Genomic DNA, 20931 nt, shown 5'->3' on the forward strand with positions numbered 1-20931 from the left:
TGTACTGCAGTGTCCAGACCAGTCAGCATCACAGTAGTGTCCAGGCAGTCAGTGTTACAGCAGTGTCCAGTCACTCAGTGTTGCAGCAGTGTCCAGTCACTCAGTGTTGCAGCAGTGTCCAGTCACTCAGTGTTGCAGCAGTGTCCAGTCAGTCAGTGTTACAGCAGTGTCCAGTCACTCAGTGTTGCAGCAGTGTCCAGTCACTCAGTGTTGCAGCAGTGTCCAGTCACTCAGTGTTGCAGCAGTGTGCAGTCAGTCAGTGTTGCAGCAGTGTCCAGTCACTCAGTGTTGCAGCAGTGTCCAGTCACTCAGTGTTGCAGCAGTGTCCAGTCACTCAGTGTTACAGCAGTGTCCAGTCACTCAGTGTTACAGCAGTGTCCAGTCACTCAGTGTTGCAGCAGTGTCCAGTCACTCAGTGTTGCAGCAGTGTGCAGTCACTCAGTGTTACAGCAGTGTCCAGTCACTCAGTGTTGCAGCAGTGTCCAGTCACTCAGTGTTGCAGCAGTGTCCAGTCACTCAGTGTTACAGCAGTGTCCAGTCAGTCAGTGTTACATCAGTGTCCAGTCACTCAGTGTTACATCAGTGTCCAGTCAGTCAGTGTTGCAGCAGTGTGCAGTCAGTCAGTGTTGCAGCAGTGTCCAGTCACTCAGTGTTACAGCAGTGTCCAGTCACTCAGTGTTACATCAGTGTCCAGTCACTCAGTGTTGCAGCAGTGTCCAGTCACTCAGTGTTGCAGCAGTGTCCAGTCACTCAGTGTTGCAGCAGTGTCCAGTCAGTCAGTGTTGCAGCAGTGTCCAGTCACTCAGTGTTGCAGCAGTGTCCAGTCACTCAGTGTTGCAGCAGTGTCCAGTCACTCAGTGTTACAGCAGTGTCCAGTCACTCAGTGTTGCAGCAGTGTCCAGTCACTCAGTGTTGCAGCAGTGTGCAGTCACTCAGTGTTGCAGCAGTGTCCAGTCACTCAGTGTTGCAGCAGTGTCCAGTCACTCAGTGTTGCAGCAGTGTCCAGTCACTCAGTGTTACAGCAGTGTCCAGTCACTCAGTGTTGCAGCAGTGTCCAGTCACTCAGTGTTGCAGCAGTGTCCAGTCACTCAGTGTTGCAGCAGTGTCCAGTCACTCAGTGTTACAGCAGTGTCCAGTCACTCAGTGTTACAGCAGTGTCCAGTCACTCAGTGTTGCAGCAGTGTCCAGTCACTCAGTGTTGCAGCAGTGTCCAGTCACTCAGTGTTACAGCAGTGTCCAGTCACTCAGTGTTACAGCAGTGTCCAGTCACTCAGTGTTGCAGCAGTGTCCAGTCACTCAGTGTTGCAGCAGTGTCCAGTCACTCAGTGTTACAGCAGTGTCCAGTCAGTCAGTGTTGCAGCAGTGTCCAGTCACTCAGTGTTGCAGCAGTGTCCAGTCACTCAGTGTTGCAGCAGTGTCCAGTCACTCAGTGTTACAGCAGTGTCCAGTCACTCAGTGTTGCAGCAGTGTGCAGTCAGTCAGTGTTACATCAGTGTCCAGTCACTCAGTGTTGCAGCAGTGTGCAGTCACTCAGTGTTGCAGCAGTGTCCAGTCACTCAGTGTTGCAGCAGTGTCCAGTCACTCAGTGTTGCAGCAGTGTCCAGTCACTCAGTGTTACAGCAGTGTCCAGTCACTCAGTGTTGCAGCAGTGTGCAGTCACTCAGTGTTACAGCAGTGTCCAGTCACTCAGTGTTGCAGCAGTGTGCAGTCACTCAGTGTTGCAGCAGTGTCCAGTCAGTCAGTGTTACATCAGTGTCCAGTCAGTCAGTGTTGCAGCAGTGTCCAGTCACTCAGTGTTACAGCAGTGTCCAGTCACTCAGTGTTGCAGCAGTGTCCAGTCACTCAGTGTTGCAGCAGTGTCCAGTCAGTCAGTGTTACAGCAGTGTCCAGTCAGTCAGTGTTACAGCAGTGTCCAGTCACTCAGTGTTGCAGCAGTGTCCAGTCACTCAGTGTTGCAGCAGTGTCCAGTCAGTCAGTGTTACAGCAGTGTCCAGTCACTCAGTGTTGCAGCAGTGTGCAGTCACTCAGTGTTGCAGCAGTGTCCAGTCAGTCAGTGTTACAGCAGTGTCCAGTCACTCAGTGTTGCAGCAGTGTCCAGTCACTCAGTGTTACAGCAGTGTCCAGTCACTCAGTGTTACATCAGTGTCCAGTCAGTCAGTGTTACAGCAGTGTCCAGTCACTCAGTGTTGCAGCAGTGTCCAGTCACTCAGTGTTACAGCAGTGTCCAGTCACTCAGTGTTGCAGCAGTGTCCAGTCACTCAGTGTTACAGCAGTGTCCAGTCAGTCAGTGTTGCAGCAGTGTCCAGTCACTCAGTGTTGCAGCAGTGTCCAGTCACTCAGTGTTGCAGCAGTGTCCAGTCACTCAGTGTTGCAGCAGTGTCCAGTCACTCAGTGTTACAGCAGTGTGCAGTCACTCAGTGTTGCAGCAGTGTCCAGTCACTCAGTGTTGCAGCAGTGTGCAGTCAGTCAGTGTTACATCAGTGTCCAGTCACTCAGTGTTGCAGCAGTGTGCAGTCACTCAGTGTTGCAGCAGTGTCCAGTCACTCAGTGTTGCAGCAGTGTCCAGTCACTCAGTGTTGCAGCAGTGTCCAGTCACTCAGTGTTACAGCAGTGTCCAGTCAGTCAGTGTTGCAGCAGTGTCCAGTCACTCAGTGTTGCAGCAGTGTCCAGTCACTCAGTGTTGCAGCAGTGTCCAGTCACTCAGTGTTACAGCAGTGTCCAGTCACTCAGTGTTGCAGCAGTGTGCAGTCAGTCAGTGTTACATCAGTGTCCAGTCACTCAGTGTTGCAGCAGTGTGCAGTCACTCAGTGTTGCAGCAGTGTCCAGTCACTCAGTGTTGCAGCAGTGTCCAGTCACTCAGTGTTGCAGCAGTGTCCAGTCACTCAGTGTTGCAGCAGTGTCCAGTCACTCAGTGTTGCAGCAGTGTCCAGTCACTCAGTGTTACAGCAGTGTCCAGTCACTCAGTGTTGCAGCAGTGTGCAGTCACTCAGTGTTACAGCAGTGTCCAGTCACTCAGTGTTGCAGCAGTGTGCAGTCACTCAGTGTTGCAGCAGTGTCCAGTCACTCAGTGTTGCAGCAGTGTCCAGTCACTCAGTGTTGCAGCAGTGTCCAGTCACTCAGTGTTACAGCAGTGTCCAGTCACTCAGTGTTGCAGCAGTGTGCAGTCACTCAGTGTTACAGCAGTGTCCAGTCACTCAGTGTTGCAGCAGTGTGCAGTCACTCAGTGTTGCAGCAGTGTCCAGTCACTCAGTGTTGCAGCAGTGTGCAGTCACTCAGTGTTGCAGCAGTGTCCAGTCACTCAGTGTTGCAGCAGTGTCCAGTCACTCAGTGTTGCAGCAGTGTCCAGTCACTCAGTGTTACAGCAGTGTCCAGTCACTCAGTGTTGCAGCAGTGTGCAGTCACTCAGTGTTGCAGCAGTGTCCAGTCACTCAGTGTTGCAGCAGTGTGCAGTCACTCAGTGTTGCAGCAGTGTGCAGTCACTCAGTGTTGCAGCAGTGTCCAGTCACTCAGTGTTGCAGCAGTGTCCAGTCACTCAGTGTTGCAGCAGTGTGCAGTCACTCAGTGTTGCAGCAGTGTCCAGTCACTCAGTGTTGCAGCAGTGTGCAGTCAGTCAGTGTTACATCAGTGTCCAGTCACTCAGTGTTGCAGCAGTGTCCAGTCACTCAGTGTTGCAGCAGTGTCCAGTCACTCAGTGTTGCAGCAGTGTGCAGTCAGCCGGTGTGCCTGCAGTGTGTGAGCCGACCCCCCTCCCTCTCTCACCCCTGCTGGGTGTGTGTTGCCCCCCCCCCCCCCCCAGGCCCTGGGCCGGCACGTGTCCTCTCTTTCAGAACAGAGTCGACCCTCCTGATTTCCCAGGGGGCACTGCCATCTGCCAGCTGCCACCCGCTCCATTATCGCCACTGAAGGACCCTCACACACACACACACACACACACACCCCCACCCACTCCAGCGACACACGCCTGCCGTCCCCCTCCTGCACACAAACACAGGGGACCGTAATCCCACCCCCATGCTCACGGAGTCTCAGTCCGACCCCCCGCGGGGGGGGGGGGGGGGTGTTGGGCAGAGCTGTCAGGAGCCCTTTGATCCTCAGTCACAGCCCATTCGCCACGAGCCCGAGGTCAAACGGGGTCACGTGTACTGTACTGTAGCGAGTTCACTGATCGGCGCTCACACACACACACACACCCTGCTGAACCCCGGGAACCCCACCCCCGGCTCCCCCCCCTCGAGAGTTTTTAACCCCTCCCACTCCCTGAGGTTATAAACGAAGGAAGGAGGATTGAAACGTTCTGTGCCTCTGGCCAGAGAGGCTCACCACTGGCTCATCGCTGACTGCTACCAGCTCCAGCTTCGATAAATCGTGCCGGACGAGCACTGAGGAAAGTGCCGCTGCTCACCGAGGAGAGCCGAGCCCCGAGCCCCCAGCCCCCAGCCCTGCGGCAGCAGAGACGGTCAGAAACAGCTGCTGTGGCCCGATTCAGCTCCCCTGTTACTTCATTAATGACTCCAATTAATCATTCGCTTAACGATATTCTTTACCACATCCCCAAAACTTAATGTCAAGGGACTCTTTTGCCAATCTCAGAGATTATTCTGCAATTATTTCTGAGGTCATAAAAATTGTCTACTGAAACACACAGCCCAGGTCAGAGGTCAACTCAGTAGCTCGAGTGCAATGACAACCCTGCTGGTCACAACTCCTCGGAATGAGAACCTAAAACGTGTTTAGGAAACGCTTTGAAACATGAGTAGGAATGGTGTGAAATTTAACTTCTCCTAGTTTGGATTTTAATTCATCACCAAGGGGCTATACAAAAAAATCTAAGAACCTGTACACTAGGGGCCATACACCACTAATTGAACTCAACCAAGAGAGCAGAACTAGCTATCCCAAGGAAGCCACTGCAATTCTGATCCGGGGGTGACACGTGAGACGTCTCACTTTAAGGGGGTACTCCTTCTCTCCCTGCCCCCTCAGCTGTGGCCACTCACAGCTTCCTCCTCTCGCCCAGCTGTCAGGCTGTCATAGCAACCCCACATTCCATCGCCTATGGCAACAGGGGCCAGCGAGAGAGCAAGACCCCCCAGTACTGACAAAGCAGATGCCTGAGAGAGGGCAGGACAGCAAGGAATTTTATATTTCTTAAAAATATATATATTTTTTTTAATCCAATATTTGCCATTTAAAAAATGCTTATGAATTAAACCATAGAGAAACTCTGGAACAAGTATTGTACAGTACGTGCACCAACTATTCACCTGTACTGGGACTGTAGCCCCTATTGTAACAGGACTGTTCTACTGTACTGGGACTGTAGCCCCTATTGTAACAGGACTGTTCTACTGTACTGGGACTGTAGCCCCTATTGTAACAGGACTGTTCTATTGTACTGGGACTGTAGCTCCTGTTGTAACAGGACTGTTCTACTGTACTGGGACTGTAGCCCCTATTGTAACAGGACTGTTCTACTTTACTGGGACTGTAGCTCCTATTGTAACAGGACTGTTCAGTGAATCAGTGGTCAGATGTTCCAGGTCTCTAAAGCAGCACTAGAAGAGTTGGGAGAAGCTGGTAAACTGGCCCAGTTGAATAAGTAGTCCAGCTGGCTAAGAGCTGAGTTGGAATAAAAACCAAAAGAATAAACACCCCCCCAGGACCAGGACTGGACACCATAGCAGACACACTGACCGGCCCTGCAGGACCAGACTGGACACCCCTGGAGACACACTGACCGGCCCTGCAGGACCAGGACTGGACACCACTGCAGACACACTGACCGGCCCTGCAGGACCAGGACTGGACACAACTGCAGACACACTGACCGGCCCTGCAGGACCAGGACTGGACACTTGGTGATTTCAGTGCAATCGTTCAGCCTTTCCACCCATCCTCTCTCCTCTTTCCTGTTCTTTGGGGTCTATCGTTGCCTCCCTGCTATTCCTGCAGTGCAGGGGTGGCAGCCGGGGCGTCTGTGTGGAGGAATGCCGAGGGGCGGAATGCTGGGGCATTGCTCAGGGAATGTCAGCCCGTGACCCTTGACCTTTGCACCTATGTCCTAAAAGGGACGCCTCGATGCGTGGCGTGCGCCCGCAGCCTCGGCTCGGCGAGGAATGCCGTCTTCAGCAAACATATACATCTTCCTGGGAGACGTCTGTCAAACAGCACATCTGTGGTCAGGCACGGCGGCTGTTTACTCACTGGGCAACGCAAATTGGAGTTTTTTTAAGTCACACAGCGCGGTGGGACCTCCATGTGCCTTAAGGATGTGGTCAGGCTAGGCTGAAGTAAAATCCAGGGCATCTCCAGACATCAAGGTTTCCTTGAACATCCGAAAAGGTCAGATACCAAGGAAAGAGGGATGTTGAAGAGTTAACAGCAGCTCACCTGGAGAGCTTTGGGCTCCCCTCTCAGGATTGTGAACACCAGAAACAATCTGTGACTCTACAAAGTCTTTTTTTCTACAGAAAATCCCCTGCATCTTCTCTTTCTCCCTCTGAACAGTGTGCTGGAAGAGCAGAGTCCTCTCTCTCTCTCGCTGTGAAACACTGTTCTGTTCTTTTCTGAGTAAATAACATGCCTTTAAAAGGCCAGTCCTCCCTCCTCTATCCCTCTCTCTCACGAGTAATTAAAACTCTCTCTTCTGTATGATTAAGACTCTCTATCTCTTCCTCTCATGGGTGATTAAAGCTTGCTTGCTCCCCGTCTATCCCTCTCTCTCTCACGATTAAACTCCCTCTCTCTCTCTCTGCGGTGCCACGTTGCCTGTGGTTCACAGTGACATACTGACACACTCTCCAGTCACACACACCTCTCAGCTGGGCATGGCTGCTCTGCTGCTCTCTGTCTGCCCTGCTATCTGATCTCATCCTTCACACACACACTCAGCAACCAGAAACTCTTCACCCTCTTTTCTCAATGGCTTTTTTGTACCCTGGACGGAGCCTGTATGAATACAGTTCAGACTGGTGCTGTGGCAATCTGCAAAGAGCAGCCTGTATGAATACAGTTCAGACTAGCACTGGGGCAATCTGCAAAGAGCAGCCTGTATTAGTACAGTACCAACTGGCACTGGGCAATCTGCAAAGAGCAGCCTGTATTAGTACAGTACCGACTGGCACTGGGCAATCTGCAAAGGGCAGCCTGTATTAGTACAGTACTGACTGGCACTGGTGCAATCTGCAAAGGGCAGCCTGTATTAGTACAGTACCGACTGGCACTGGGCAATCTGCAAAGGGCAGCCTGTATTAGTACAGTACCGACTGGCACTGGGCAATCTGCAAAGGGCAGCCTGTATTAGTACAGTACCGACTGGCACTGGGCAATCTGCAAAGGGCAGCCTGTATTAGTATAGTACCAACTGGCACTGGGCAATCTGCAAAGGGCAGCCTGTATTAGTACAGTACCGACTGGCACTGGGCAATCTGCAAAGGGCAGCCTGTATTAGTACAGTACCAACTGGCACTGGGCAATCTGCAAAGGGCAGCCTGTATTAGTACAGTACCAACTGGCACTGGGCAATCTGCAAAGGGCAGCCTGTATTAGTACAGTACCGACTGGCACTGGGGCAATCTGCAAAGAGCAGCCTGTATTAGTACAGTACTGACTGGCACTGGGCAATCTGCAAAGAGCAGCCTGTATTAGTACAGTACCAACTGGCACTGGGCAATCTGCAAAGGGCAGCCTGTATTAGTACAGTACTGACTGGCACTGGTGCAATCTGCAAAGGGCAGCCTGTATTAGTACAGTACTGACTGGCACTGGGCAATCTGCAAAGGGCAACCTGTATTAGTACAGTACTGACTGGCACTGGGCAATCTGCAAAGAGCAGCCTGTATTAGTACAGTACCAACTGGCACTGGGCAATCTGCAAAGGGCAGCCTGTATTAGTACAGTACTGACTGGCACTGGGCAATCTGCAAAGGGCAGCCTGTATTAGTACAGTACTGACTGGCACTGGGCAATCTGCAAAGGGCAGCCTGTATTAGTACAGTACTGACTGGCACTGGGCAATCTGCAAAGGGCAGCCTGTATTAGTACAGTACTGACTGGCACTGGGCAATCTGCAAAGGGCAACCTGTATTAGTACAGTACTGACTGGCACTGGGCAATCTGCAATCTGTGTTTTACGAGAGCACACTGCTGCTGTGGTGATCTCCAATTTTCCTTTGCCCAGTTGCTATATAATGGGGAAAAAAACTATACAATGCAAGGAATTATTATAATTAGTGTCTTTTCTAGCTGTCATCTTCTTTCTTCAACTTCCTCCTTCTCGTCTCCTCTGACCTCTAGGATATGCAGAGCAACGCGACAGTTTGCCAGGATGGGATTTCGGATTCAAATTCCATTCGCTTTTCAAAGCAACCCTGCTTTTATAACCGGGCGCTGCTTATTTACACCACAGAAGGAATTCTATTCATCGTGGATATTTTTATTGTACCTTGTGAGCGCTCTTTGACCTTCACAGCTATTTGAAAGCTTTTGATAATAAGACAACCTGTGTATGAGCACCAGTCCACAATGACTCTCCCAACTTAATCAGCGACACCGATCTGTGTTCCCTGTTGACTGCCACCTCCACTAAGGACCAACACCCATCCTGGCCCAGCTGTAGTGTTTATTTCACACGTCACTCTCTTAAGGCTCAAGGGCAATGTTCTAATCTTATGCCAGCAGCCATATCACCCTGCAACTCACAACTAAAGCTAAAGCAGGTGTGAACCTGGTCAGTACCTGGATGGGAGACCTCCTGGGAAAAACTAAGGTTGCTGCTGGAAGAGGTGTTAGTGGGGCCAGCAGGGGGCGCTCACCCTGCAGTCCAATTGGGTCCTAATGCCCCAGTATAGTGACGGGGACACTATACTGTAAACAGGCGCCGTCCTTCGGATGAGACGTAAAACCGAGGTCCTGACTCTCTGTGGTCATTAAAAATCCCAGGGCGCTTCTCGAAAAGAGTAGGGGTGTAACCCCGGTGTCCTGGCCAAATTTCCAATTGGCCCTTACTAATCATGGCCTCCTAATAATCCCCCTCTATGAATTGGCTACATTACTCTGCTCTCCTCCCCACTGATAGCTGATGTGTGGTGAGCGTTCTGGCGCACTATGGCTGCCGTCGCATCATCCAGGTGGATGCTGCACATTGGTGGTGGTGGAGGGGAGTCCCCATTACCTGTAAAGCGCTTTGAGTGGAGTGTCCAGAAAAGCGCTATATAAGTGTAAGCAATTATTATTATTATTATTATAATCTCATCCTATCTCGGAATGCCTTGGGGGCCTTGTTCAGAAAAGAGCAGAGGAAGGCAGAGGACCCCAAGACAGATACTGAAACTTCCACACCGACTTGTCTCTGACGTGACAGCTCTGAGCCCCAATACCCAGACAAGCTAAAAAACAAACCGTAAAGAAGCCTAGAAAGATGAGGTTAAAGAGTGAAGGAAGAGAGAGAAATTAAAGATCATCTACTTCACAGACGTGCACTGCGTCATTTCACAATTTACATCTTTTACGTGGGTCGTGTATCATAGTCTTGTAGACCAGACAGATGTTGACCCGATACAACCTGCTTCCTCAGCTGGGCACTGCTGCTTTTTTACACCACAGAAAAACTGTTATTGTACCATGGATATTTGTATTGTACCAGGGTTGGGGCGAAGTGTTGTCACTGTGGCTCAGGATCTGCGCCTGTGGCTGGAAGGTTGCCGGTTCAAATCCCGCAGCCGGCAGAGGAATCCTACTCTGTTGGGCCCCTGAGCAAGGCCCTTCACCCCAACTGCTCCAGAGGTGCCGTATAAATGGCTGACCCTGCGCTCTTACCCCAAGCTTCTCTCCCTGTCTGTGTGTCTCCTGGAGAGCAAGCTGGGGTCTGCGAAAAGACAAATTCCTAATGCAAGAAATTGTATAGGGCCAATAAAGTGATCTTATTTTACCGGTGAAATCCTAAATGGCACCGACAAAGTCAGCCCGAAAGAGTTTTTCAAAATCATTAGTGAAACGCGAACCAGTGGACAAAGGAAGTGCGTTTAAAGCTGAAAACAGGAGGCATTTTCTTACGCCAAGGGTTGTGGGAGTGTGGAACGAGCCACTGGATGGATCCTGAGATCAATTATCTCCTAACAATCAAATACACTAGATGTGCTGACAGGACCTCCTCTCGACCGGTACCTTTATTATATTCTCAAATAACCTTTGCACAATGAAGACGGTCACAAAATGTCAGCGTCCTCCAGGCTGGATGATACGAGGCTTCTGGGCTTTTCTGTAAAGCCCTGTCCGAGGTGTGAGAATAGAGCTGTTCTCTCCTGGTGGCGGACAGAGTGACCCCGCTGCTATTTTTAGCTGCGTGTGGCTCGACTACAGCTGCTGTCACACACACACACACACACACACACACACACACACACACACACACGACCTGGCCCGCCTGCCTGCCCGGCTGGCTCCCTCACCATTGTCATACGAGGCAGACCTGGGTAACAGCCCTTTCATTCCTCGTCCACAGACAGGCAGGCGAACGGCCAGGGTGCTGCTCCAGACAGCGCCAGCCAGCCAAAGCGTTCCTACGAGTCCAGACAGAGGGCAGGAGAGCTTAACTGTTCTACCAGCATGCCAGAGGGACTGGGGGGCACTGTCTCTGCCAGTCAGTCAGGCAGAGTGGGGAAAGTCAGACAGCGGGTGAGTCCACTGGTCACAGCTGACCAGCAAGCTGACACTCGGTCCGACAAACCCCAGCTCCGTCCATTCATCTGCAGGCTGATCACCCCCACGCTGGCATCAACTCTCACTCTTCTCCCAGCAAGGCCAAGAACGCCACCTGATGAAATCTGCTCAATCGAATGACACCGAGGCCAGCAGAGCGAAAGTTACTTGCTTCCTTCCTCCTTTTTTTCCAGTTACAAAACTCACATTCAAAGCCAGCAGAGCATGCCTGCATTCATTCAACACCTCAGAGATCTCCACATACAGGCCATCATGCCCACACTGGCAGCAGTCCATACACGCTGGCAATGCCCAGTTTATCATTACTGGTGAATCAGATCAGTGCTGAATGAGAGAAGCACTTGGAGCTGGTGTGGACTACATCATGACCTCACATGCACTCAGTATGAACTGAACAAGTAAATCTGCCATTACTTCGTGTATAATCACATCTGATTTACAACCACTGCTTCCACCCAGTTTACTGCACAGTCCAATACAAGTTCAGGGAGAGCCCGAACCTAATCTGGTGGGCTGTGGGCACAAGGCAGGAGACAGACTGGATGGAACGCCAGGTCATCGCAGGACACACACACACCCTGGACAGGACAACAGTTCATCACAGGACACACACACACCCCCTGGACAGGACAGCAGTCCATCACAGGACACACACACACCCCCTGGACAGGACAGCAGTCCATCACAGGACACACACACACCCCCTGGACAGGACAGCAGTCCATCACAGGACACACACACACCCCCTGGACAGGACAGCAGTCCATCACAGGACACACACACACCCCCTGGACAGGACAGCAGTCCATCACAGGACACACACACCCTGGACGGGACACCAATGAAAGGGAGGAGGAAACCATGGCACTGGGAGAAAACCCTTATGGAAATTTTGAAAGAACATAAACTCCAGACAGAAGGGCTCCCAGTGCCGCATTGAGCCCAGGACTCCAGAGAACGAAAGGGTCAAAAATCACTGCAGTTCAGACCCCAGCTCCACTCCAGGACGAGCCAGCAGAAGAACACAGAATGTTCACAGATTTATCTGTAATATATCAATCAGATTCAGCTCACACTGGCCAATGGGCTGCACACTCAGACACATACAATCAAAAACACACACATGCACACACACTCATTCCCTCTCTCACACAGGCCTCTACATTACAACATACACACACACTCTTCCTCAGCGTCAGGAATCTGTCACTTCCATGTAATCGCTAGACCAGATGGCTTTTTTTTATGGGTGTGGGGGCGTTTATTAACCCCTTAAAGGGGATGTCTGGTGCCTTAAAGGCAAAACGAAGACCCCCGATGCCGAATGGGGCTACATCACTTCATCGTTACCAGCCCAGCCCAGCCCAGCCCAGGGAGACCAACACTGCCCGAGCCAGCGCCACATCACCCCGCCAGCTCCCGTAGGTCAAAGGGCTTCGTTCAAAACTCCACCGCTAGAGAAAAAACACATCGGCATGTCTTCCAGCCATCAACTGACTGTCCCTCAAATCACACAACTCGTCGAAAGAGCCTGGTGACCTGCCATCTCGGTCCTGCAAGACATCGCTGCTCGTGCAGGAGCCCATCTGAACGAGCCGTCACTGAAACTGAGTGATTTTGCACCCCACTGAAGGCATTCCAACCTTTCATCTTAAGTGCTTAGAGTAATCATCCAATTACTACCGACAGCTTGGTATTTTGTCAGAACTCTGACAAACCAACATGTTCACTGGCCTTCTGTGACACAGGAATAATGTATAGAGAGTCTCTTTAGGCCACCCGTGAACTACGCTCATAGAAAAGTGGAAAAAAAAGAGTTAAACTACTCCTCAGCCAATATCGAAAGCACACGGGCTCCCACTGCAGAGCTGTGTGATCCATTCCAGGTGTTACAAGCCACAGGATGTGGCACAGAAGCTCAGGAATGTGTACATCACTGACTTCCACATGTTTTCCGGGCGAATTCGCTCATCCGGAGGCAGTGAGCACCTGCATTCTGGCCTTGGCTTTGAAAAAAATAAAAACCTGGACTGAGAGCCGGGGCGAATCCGTCCGCCGTGCAACGGGAGTCTCGCGTCTGCCCGGCTGAAACATCCACGTCGCCTCTTGCACAAAGCCACTCCCTCTCCCTCTCCCTCTCCCTCTCCCTCCAGGGCTGGAGGAACATCTGTTGCCAGATGTTCACGGCGCCAGGTCAGAGGTCAGGGCCGGCCGCGATCTTCCCTCGGCCACATTCCACATGGACAGGCCGCGCGCGCACACTTCAGGCTCACAGCCGCGTCTGCCCCCCTACCCCCCCGCGCCCACGGCCCCCACGCAGCATCCCTGCTGCAAGACACCCTTCACTGCCCCTGTCACGGGAGCCGCTGCAGAACTGGAGATAAACCGACACCGTGTCTCCACCACGTCTGGTGCTGCAGGCCCGTCACGTCCAGCACCAGCTACGGGCTCAGGCACGACGATCCGCGGCTCGCCGGCGCGCACAGGCGGGGGCGGGCCCGCTTCCTCCTCTCCCGCCGGGCGCCCCCGGCACAAGACACGTCGCCGTGAGAAAACGAGCCGCGCGGAGAGCTGCAGGGGTCCCCTGTCCCCACGGCGGGGGACTGGCCTGGGGGAGACAGCCTCGCTGAGCCCCACACATCCCGAGGAAGCGCGATTTCCTGCAGGACCCGTTCTGAGTTCGCACGCGTGGCGCCACCCCCAGCTGGCCGGGCACCGAAGCTCTAGTCCTCCTCACGGTTCAGGCGCCTGGATCGACCTGCAGCTGCACACACCTGTGTCCACCCCCGCCGCCCCTCCGGAGGCCCCCCGAATCCTCGGCCAGCACCGCCCGCAGCGAGAGGGGCTGGACCCTTTGAGCAGTCCTGCGGGAGCGTGAGGCCGAGGGGCCAGGCCCGGGCACAGCGACTGGCTCCTGTGGGCATCGTCCCACTGAAGAGGCCCCCGGGTGAGGTTCACCACAGCTTCGGCTCTCTGTCTGCCGACAGGCAGGGCGGTCAACTGGACAGCGACTCGCCGTGAACCCCCGCCCCTGCCTGAACCCCCCCCGCCCCCAACTCCAGTGGTCATTCCCATGGGATCAACACAAACTTCTCGCGAGACCGTCGCCGAGCTTCCGAAACTTTGTAAAGCCAGCTTCTAGGAACTAATCCAAGCTGCAAGGACATGGAGACCCCCCCAACATCCATCCACTTTCTAACCACTTCATCCCATTCCCAGTCAAGGGGGAACCGGGAAGGGCGGATTGGTCGGCACTGCCGCCTTGCGGCTCTCGGGATCTGGGTTTTATTCCTGGGGTGCTGTCTGTGTGGAGTCTGCATGTTCTTCCCATGTTCACGTGGGTTTCCTCCAGGTGCTCTGGTTTCCACCCACAGTCCAAAGAAAGCTGGTGGGTTAATTGGATTCTGGGAAAGCCCACCAACAGCTTTCAAAAGGACTCATTCTACACCCATGCCTGCTCCCTGTCCCATGCGTGATGTTGATTCCGAAACAGGTCACGCCCCCTGACCACAGGCCACACCCCCTGAGCACAGCCCACGCCCCCCTGGAGCAGGAAGTGGGAACAGAGGAGAAGGAGCAGGGAGTGGGAACGGAGGAGCAGGAGCAGGGTGTGGGAATGGAGGAGCAGGAGCAGGAGCAGGGAGTGGGAATGGAGGAGCAGGAGCAGGGAGTGGGAATGGAGGAGTAGGAGCAGGGAGTGGGAACAGGGGAGCAGGAGCAGGGAGTGGGAATGGAGGAGCAGGAATAGGGTGTGGGAACATAGGAACAAAAGCAGGGAGTGGGAATGGAGGAGCAGGAGCAGGGAGTGGGAATGGAGGAGCAGGAGCAGGAGCAGGGAGTGGGAATGGAGGAGCAGGAGCAGGAGCAGGGAGTGGGAATGGAGGAGCAGGAGCAGGAGCAGGGAGTGGGAATGGAGGAGCAGGAGCAGGAGCAGGAGCAGGGAGTGGGAATGGAGGAGCAGGAGCAGGAGCAGGAGCAGGGAGTGGGAATGGAGGAGCAGGGGCAGGAGCAGGGAGTGGGGAGGGTTTGATGTTATCTCAGGGCTGAGCTCTCCCCTCTCGGAGACCTGTGGCTGCAGTGCTGTTTTCCTCCTGCAGTTAATTGGATTTCACAGCTCAGCGCACGAGCGCCCAGGCGGACAAGCCCACACACTGGCTCGGAGAGAGCCGGGCAACCCCGCGCCACAGCGCACTGCGGAGCGCCTCCCTCCTCCTCCTCCTCTCTGAAGGGACCCTCCTCCCCACCCCTGCTGCAGACGGAACACGCCGGAGCCACAGGCCCACAGGTCCGTGCTCTGCATGGGGGACCCGCCACTGCACAGCCGGGCCGCCGTCTCAGGGCCACAGAACCAACACTGCCGGCCCACTGCGCGCGCCGGGCTGACGGACCCCCTCCCTCCTGGACCCACGGGTCCCACTCACACACATGAGGCCGAGGGCGCAGTCTGACCTGTGGCTGAAAGGGAGAAACAAATTGTGCGGCGAACCTGCGCACAGATCAGACACGCGCTGGGGCGTTCATAACGAGCACAGCCTGTGCCAACACACTGCGGGGAAGAAGGCACTGATCCAGGACGATGGTGCTTCTTAGGGAATACCTAATCCTGCAAAGTCTCTGCACCTCGTACAGACACAGACTTCCACAAATTCAGCCGGCAGCTTGTGCAGCACCTCTGCACCGAGCCCAGCGCTGCTCGATGGTGGTTTACGGTTGGGAATGTGTGTTCTCGTCCTGCACGCCCGCCACACTGATTTTTCTAGCTCCCTTCCAGCGCGCTCTCCTGGGGCTGCTCGTTACTGGGAGCAGTCAGGGGGTGCAGGTTTGCCGGGCTCGTGCACGAGGGCAGTGCAGCGCCGCCGAGCAGCGAGTCGCAGGCTCACTGTGCACTGCAGCACAGCTCGCAGACGTACGCCGGGGGAGACCCGCTGCAAGCCCAGATTACAGTCCGCCGTCACGAGGGGGGTCGACCGGAGGTCACCTGCTCCAGCCAAGACTGGCTCACAAGCCCACAGGACCTGCTGGAGGCCTGGGGTGCCACTGAGGACTTGGGGTGTCCTCGCTACATGGCACCCCTGAGCAGTCTGATGGAATGGGAACAGATCAAAAGTTTTCCTCTCTCTGGTGCACACAGGTCCCACCTCAGTGCAGGGTGTTTCCTGGCCCGGGCTGTACTGGACCGCCAGAACACAATACTGCTATTTCCGAGCAGGTCACTCTCGCCATGGACCCGCCGCTATCAGCCGCACCAGGGCTCGATCACCGCGAGGGTTTAAACTCGACGCCCATGTGACACATCCGTTCTTTGAATTTCTGGTGCGACGGTTTGTTTTAAAAACGAGAGGCCCGCACCCACACGAGACGCATTGTGCAGAGCGAGCTCCAGGACAGGCCTCTCTCTCTCTCCCGCGGCTCCTGGAAGAATCGGGTGTTTGTGTCTGGCCATGTGTGCTCGTTTCTGGCTCCTCCACTGCGCCGGTGCGCGTTTCGTTCTCAATTCAATTCAAGGTGCTTTATCTCTCTCTCACCCCCACACACACACATATTCTGCCAGCCCGGAAGTGACCTACCCCTCCAGGAGCATTGTTTCAAGCCGAACGACCCGCCGGCACGCAGGGCGGGGAGGGTGTGTGTGACCATAGGGCTGGGACACACCGGGTTGGGACAACCCCCCCCCAAAGACACCGCACCGCAGCGCGCCGTGCAGAGACCTCTCCTTGGGCTGTCGCTGGGCGCACTGCCCGGTCTTCAGTCACCATGAGAGGCGGTCAGAAAGATTTAACCTCCTGCCGCGCGCATTTCCATAGGTAGAGCACGAGCAGACGGGACTCCTCCGGACCCACGGAGTAGTATGTATCAGCATCACTGTCTGAATAGGCCGTGATGATGGTGGCGAAGAAGACAGGAAGATCCCTGTGTGCATTTCTAGACTGTACTGCAGTAGACGGGGGTTAGTCAGCGCCAGCTGACCCCGAGACACGTCCTGCATTCCTGACCCAGCCTAGCCCGACTGCAGCCTGGTGCTCTTCAGAAACCATCCGCCGCCTCGCTCACCGGACGGCGCTGTATCTGTTAACCATACAGCGGGCGACTCTGCTGTCAATTACACGGATCGCAGCGCGGAGTCGAGAGTAGCACCGGTCGCGTTCCTCTGGGGTGACGCGTCCTCCGCTTTCGAAATAAAAACGACCTTGATTTTAACGAGCTGAGCCGAGACTAGCGCAGCGCTTCACTGCCGAGCCGGAGAGACAGATCTTGGAAGGCGGGTGGGTGAGGGAGGGGAGTCACACGGCGTCCCGGAGGAGCCCGTGCGCAGAGATCTATTTATATTGCAGTGGGGGACAAACAAGAATTGGACTAGAAAAGGGGGGAACGCAAAACACACGCACACACACACACACTGCCTGTTCGTGTCTGGCGTGTGATCCGGCTGCATCCCTCTCCCCGGCAGCGTGATGCCTCAGGAAGAGCCGAGCCGGCCGGTCACGAACCGGCCCGCCTGCGAGGCTTAAAATAACGACACCGGCGTCAAAGCGTGGGGGCGCCGGCCCCGCTAGCCCCCGTTGTCGAAGTCGTGGAGAGGAGGCGGACCCGTTTATTCCCGGGTTGAGCACAGCACAGGCACTCAGATCGCGCCCGGGAACCGAGCGAACAGGCTACAGTTCTCACGCTCTTGTTTTTATTCCCTGTACACACACGAACACAAACCGAGTTTAAAACAAGCCAACGGGCTACTTGTGTAGGGATTCCCCTCTGTTCACTCAACCGTCTCCGGAGAGAGGCTCTCAAAGCAGATTTCTTCCGCGACTGAGTGAGACCGAGACGGAAAAAAAAAGAAACTTTTTACGACTACGTGTTGACGTGGATCCGACCCCTAGTGAAATCGAAATGTTACGGCAAAAAAATGTTTAACCCCCGCAAGGAAGAGCCCGCAGCCGCCTGGTTTCACACAGAGCGAGCCGAGGCAGGGGGCAAGAGGAGGAGGAGGAGGAGGAAGGCGGGCGGCGGCGGCGGCTCAGGCCGGTACTCACCTCTCCGGCGCAGGGGGGGCTGCGGGCTGGACAGACCCCCGCCGATGTGATAGGAGAACCGCATGGCCCTGAACTGGTTGGAGAAGGAGATCGGCGTTTCCGAGGGAGACCGCGGCGAACAGCTGACCAGGGCGCTGCGGGGTCTGTTCAGCTGCATCCCTGGTCTGTTCGGAAATAGATCCGTTCTTGTTCCTTTTTTTGGGGGGGGGCGCTGCACTCGTTCCAATAAACACGATAACCTCCCCCCCTCTCCACGGCTCTCCGCCGGGCCCTGAGAAATTGATCTGCGGTGCGGGCGGAAAGCAGCCCGGGAGAGACGTCAGGCGTCCTCCGCCACCGGGGCAGCGAACACAGGCACAGTGGGTCCAAGGATCAGTCCCGTCCCGGTACCGGGCCAGGGGAGTGCGCAGCCGGGGCTTTCTCGGGACCACAAACTCCATCCAAAAAGTCGATGCGGGTAACGAACGCCATTGGAATATCGAAGAGGATCCAAAACATCCAGAGTCCGTTTAACCGCAGCTGCCGCCGCCGGGGCGTCTCAAAACACACATCCCAAGTTCGGACCACGTCGAAACGCGGCGCGGCGTGAAAAGATCATTTCTGTGAAACGCGTTAGCGGCGTCCTCCCAGACCAAAACAATGCACGTAAAACAAAGTCACCCCCGGAGCGCCAGGAGAAACGTATCGCTAATTTCCGATAAGGATGTTTCCCTCTTCCACAAACAAAGCTTCGGAAGGCACATCTGGTCGTACTTTATATCCGAAAAGACGGCACGAAGCTCAGAACCCCCAAATAAAGAAACTCCCGACATTCGCACATGGCCAGTGCACTTTGAATTCTGAATCAGGCTTTTCAGGAACATAAACTATTTACATACATCCAACCCCCCGCCACCGCCACTGACCACCGACCACCGAAACCCAATTTCCATCGGTCTTTCCGCGCGCGGCGGAAACAGCTCTGGTCCTGCGGTTTCGCTTCGCTGTCTCCTTGTAAAAGACTCCCGAGTTTCCAAAATGCCCTCGGGGAAGGCGCTACAACTCTAGGCGCAGGAGTCCCGATCTCCTCCGCAAACTTACGGAGCCGCAGTCGGAAGGACCCCCCCGACAAACACGACCGCCTGTCCGACACGCCGGGGCGGGACGCCCGCGTTCACGGTGAGCTGCCGCCTCCTCCTCTCCAGTTTCCCGAGCGCGACCTGGCTCCGAGTTTCTCTCCCCCCGCCCCCCTCAGTCTTCCTTTCCAAAAAACCGTTTTCTACAAATATGCAGACTCAGCTGCTTGAGCGGGGGAGCGATCCTCGCTGGCCGTCTCTGCAGTTTCCTGGTTAAGTCTGGGTCCCCGCGGCGCGGCGCTCGCCCTCCTACGGGCTGGGGAGCTGCGGGGAAGTCGGGACCGGGGGGCTCCGGTAGATACCGAGCGCCTGTCCGCCTCTCCGCCGCCGCTGCGCGCTTTCACCCTCCTTTGTGTGCGAGTTGGCCGGCGGAGCCCAGTTCCTCCGTCTCCCCTGCGCTTCTCCGTGGAGCTCGTCGACAGCCGAAACCCCAGCCCCCCCCCTCCTCCCCCTCTCTCTTTCCCAAAGTCTGTTTCTCATTTGGAGTCGTTTTTTTTTTTCCTCCGCTTGAAATTTGATGCTTTGTTTAAAAAGAACAAAACAGCGGGACCGCACTGCCTTCCTTTCAGTTCCCTTACGACGGCGAACGCTCCTGTGTTTGGAAAACTGCTTAACTTTACACCCCCCCCAACAAAGACACACACACTCCTTTTTTTTCTTTCCTTCTGTTTCACTGAAGGGTTTCTCACTACGCCGGCCTGTAGTGCTGCACCGAACTGCACTTCGTCAGCACTTTCTGTAGCTCTTCACCTCCAGACTCAACTTTTCAAAATCACGACACCCAACTACAGAACACCCTACGGACCAGCACCTAACTACAGAACACTCTACAGCCCAGCACAGCACCTAACTACAGAACACCCTACGGACCAGCACCTAACTACAGAACACCCTACAGCACAGCACCTAACTACCCAACACCCTACAGCCCAGCACCCAACTACAGAACACCCTACAGCACAACGCCTCACTACAGAACACCCTACAGCCCAGCACCTAACTACAGAACACCCTACGGACCAGCACCTAACTACAGAACACTCTACGGACCAGCACCTAACTACAGAACACCCTACAGCACAGCACCTAACTACCCAACACCCTACAGCCCAACGCCTCACTACTCAACACCCTACAGCACAGCACCTAACTACAGAACACCCTACAGCACAGCACCTAACTACCCAACACCCTACAGCCCAGCACCCAACTACAGAACACCCTACAGCACAGCACCTAACTACAGAACACCCTACAGCCCAGCACCTAACTACAGAACACCCTACAGCACAGCACCTAACTACAGAACACTCTACGGACCAGCACCTAACTACAGAACACCCTACAGCACAGCACCTAACTACCCAACACCCTACAGCCCAACGCCTCACTACTCAACACCCTACAGCCCAGCACCTAACTACAGAACACCCTACAGCACAACGCCTCACTACTCAACACCCTACAGCCCAGCACCTAACTACCCAACACCCTACAGCCCAGCACCCAACTACCCAACACCCTACAGCCCAGCACCTAACTACAGAACACCCTACAGCACAACGCCTCACTACTCAACACCCTACAGCCCAGCACCTAACTACAGAACACCCTACAGCACAACGCCTCACTACTCAACACCCTACAGCCCAGCACCTAACTACCCAACACCCTACAGCCCAGCACCCAACTACCCAACACCCTACAGCCCAGCACCTAACTACAGAACACCCTACAACACAACGCCTCACTACTCAACACCCTACAGCCCAGCACCTAACTACAGAACACCCTACAGCACAACGCCTCACTACTCAACACCCTACAGCCCAACACCTAACTACCCAACACCCTACAGCCCAACACCTAACTACCCAACACCCTACAGCCCAACACCCAACTACAGAACACCCTACAACACAACGCCTCACTACTCAACACCCTACAGCCCAGCACCTAACTACAGAACACCCTACAGCACAACGCCTCACTACTCAACACCCTACAGCCCAGCACCTAACTACAGAACGCCCTACAGCCCAGCACCTAACTACCCAACACCCTACAGC

The 20931-nt window shown here is 54.7% G+C and overlaps 1 protein-coding gene across 2 annotated transcripts in view; it reads right to left on the bottom strand.

Annotated features, from left to right (window-relative positions):
- fgd1 (FYVE, RhoGEF and PH domain containing 1) overlaps positions 1-19315 on the bottom strand; it is a 47514-nt gene extending 28199 nt beyond the window's left edge. For both annotated transcript variants that reach the window (XR_015934441.1, XM_088623887.1), the window contains exon 1: positions 17748-19315. Coding sequence is in view for 1 of the 2 variants with exons in the window: in XM_088623887.1 (XP_088480013.1) it covers positions 17748-17904 (157 nt within the window). In the remaining variant the exon portion in view is untranslated. The remainder of the gene's footprint in view (positions 1-17747) is intronic.
- Positions 19316-20931: the final 1616 nt, after the last annotated feature.

Source organism: Lepisosteus platostomus, chromosome 3, assembly GCF_059453375.1.
Source record: "Lepisosteus platostomus isolate fLepPlt1 chromosome 3, fLepPlt1.hap1, whole genome shotgun sequence".
Taxonomy (NCBI): Eukaryota; Metazoa; Chordata; class Actinopteri; order Semionotiformes; family Lepisosteidae; genus Lepisosteus; species Lepisosteus platostomus.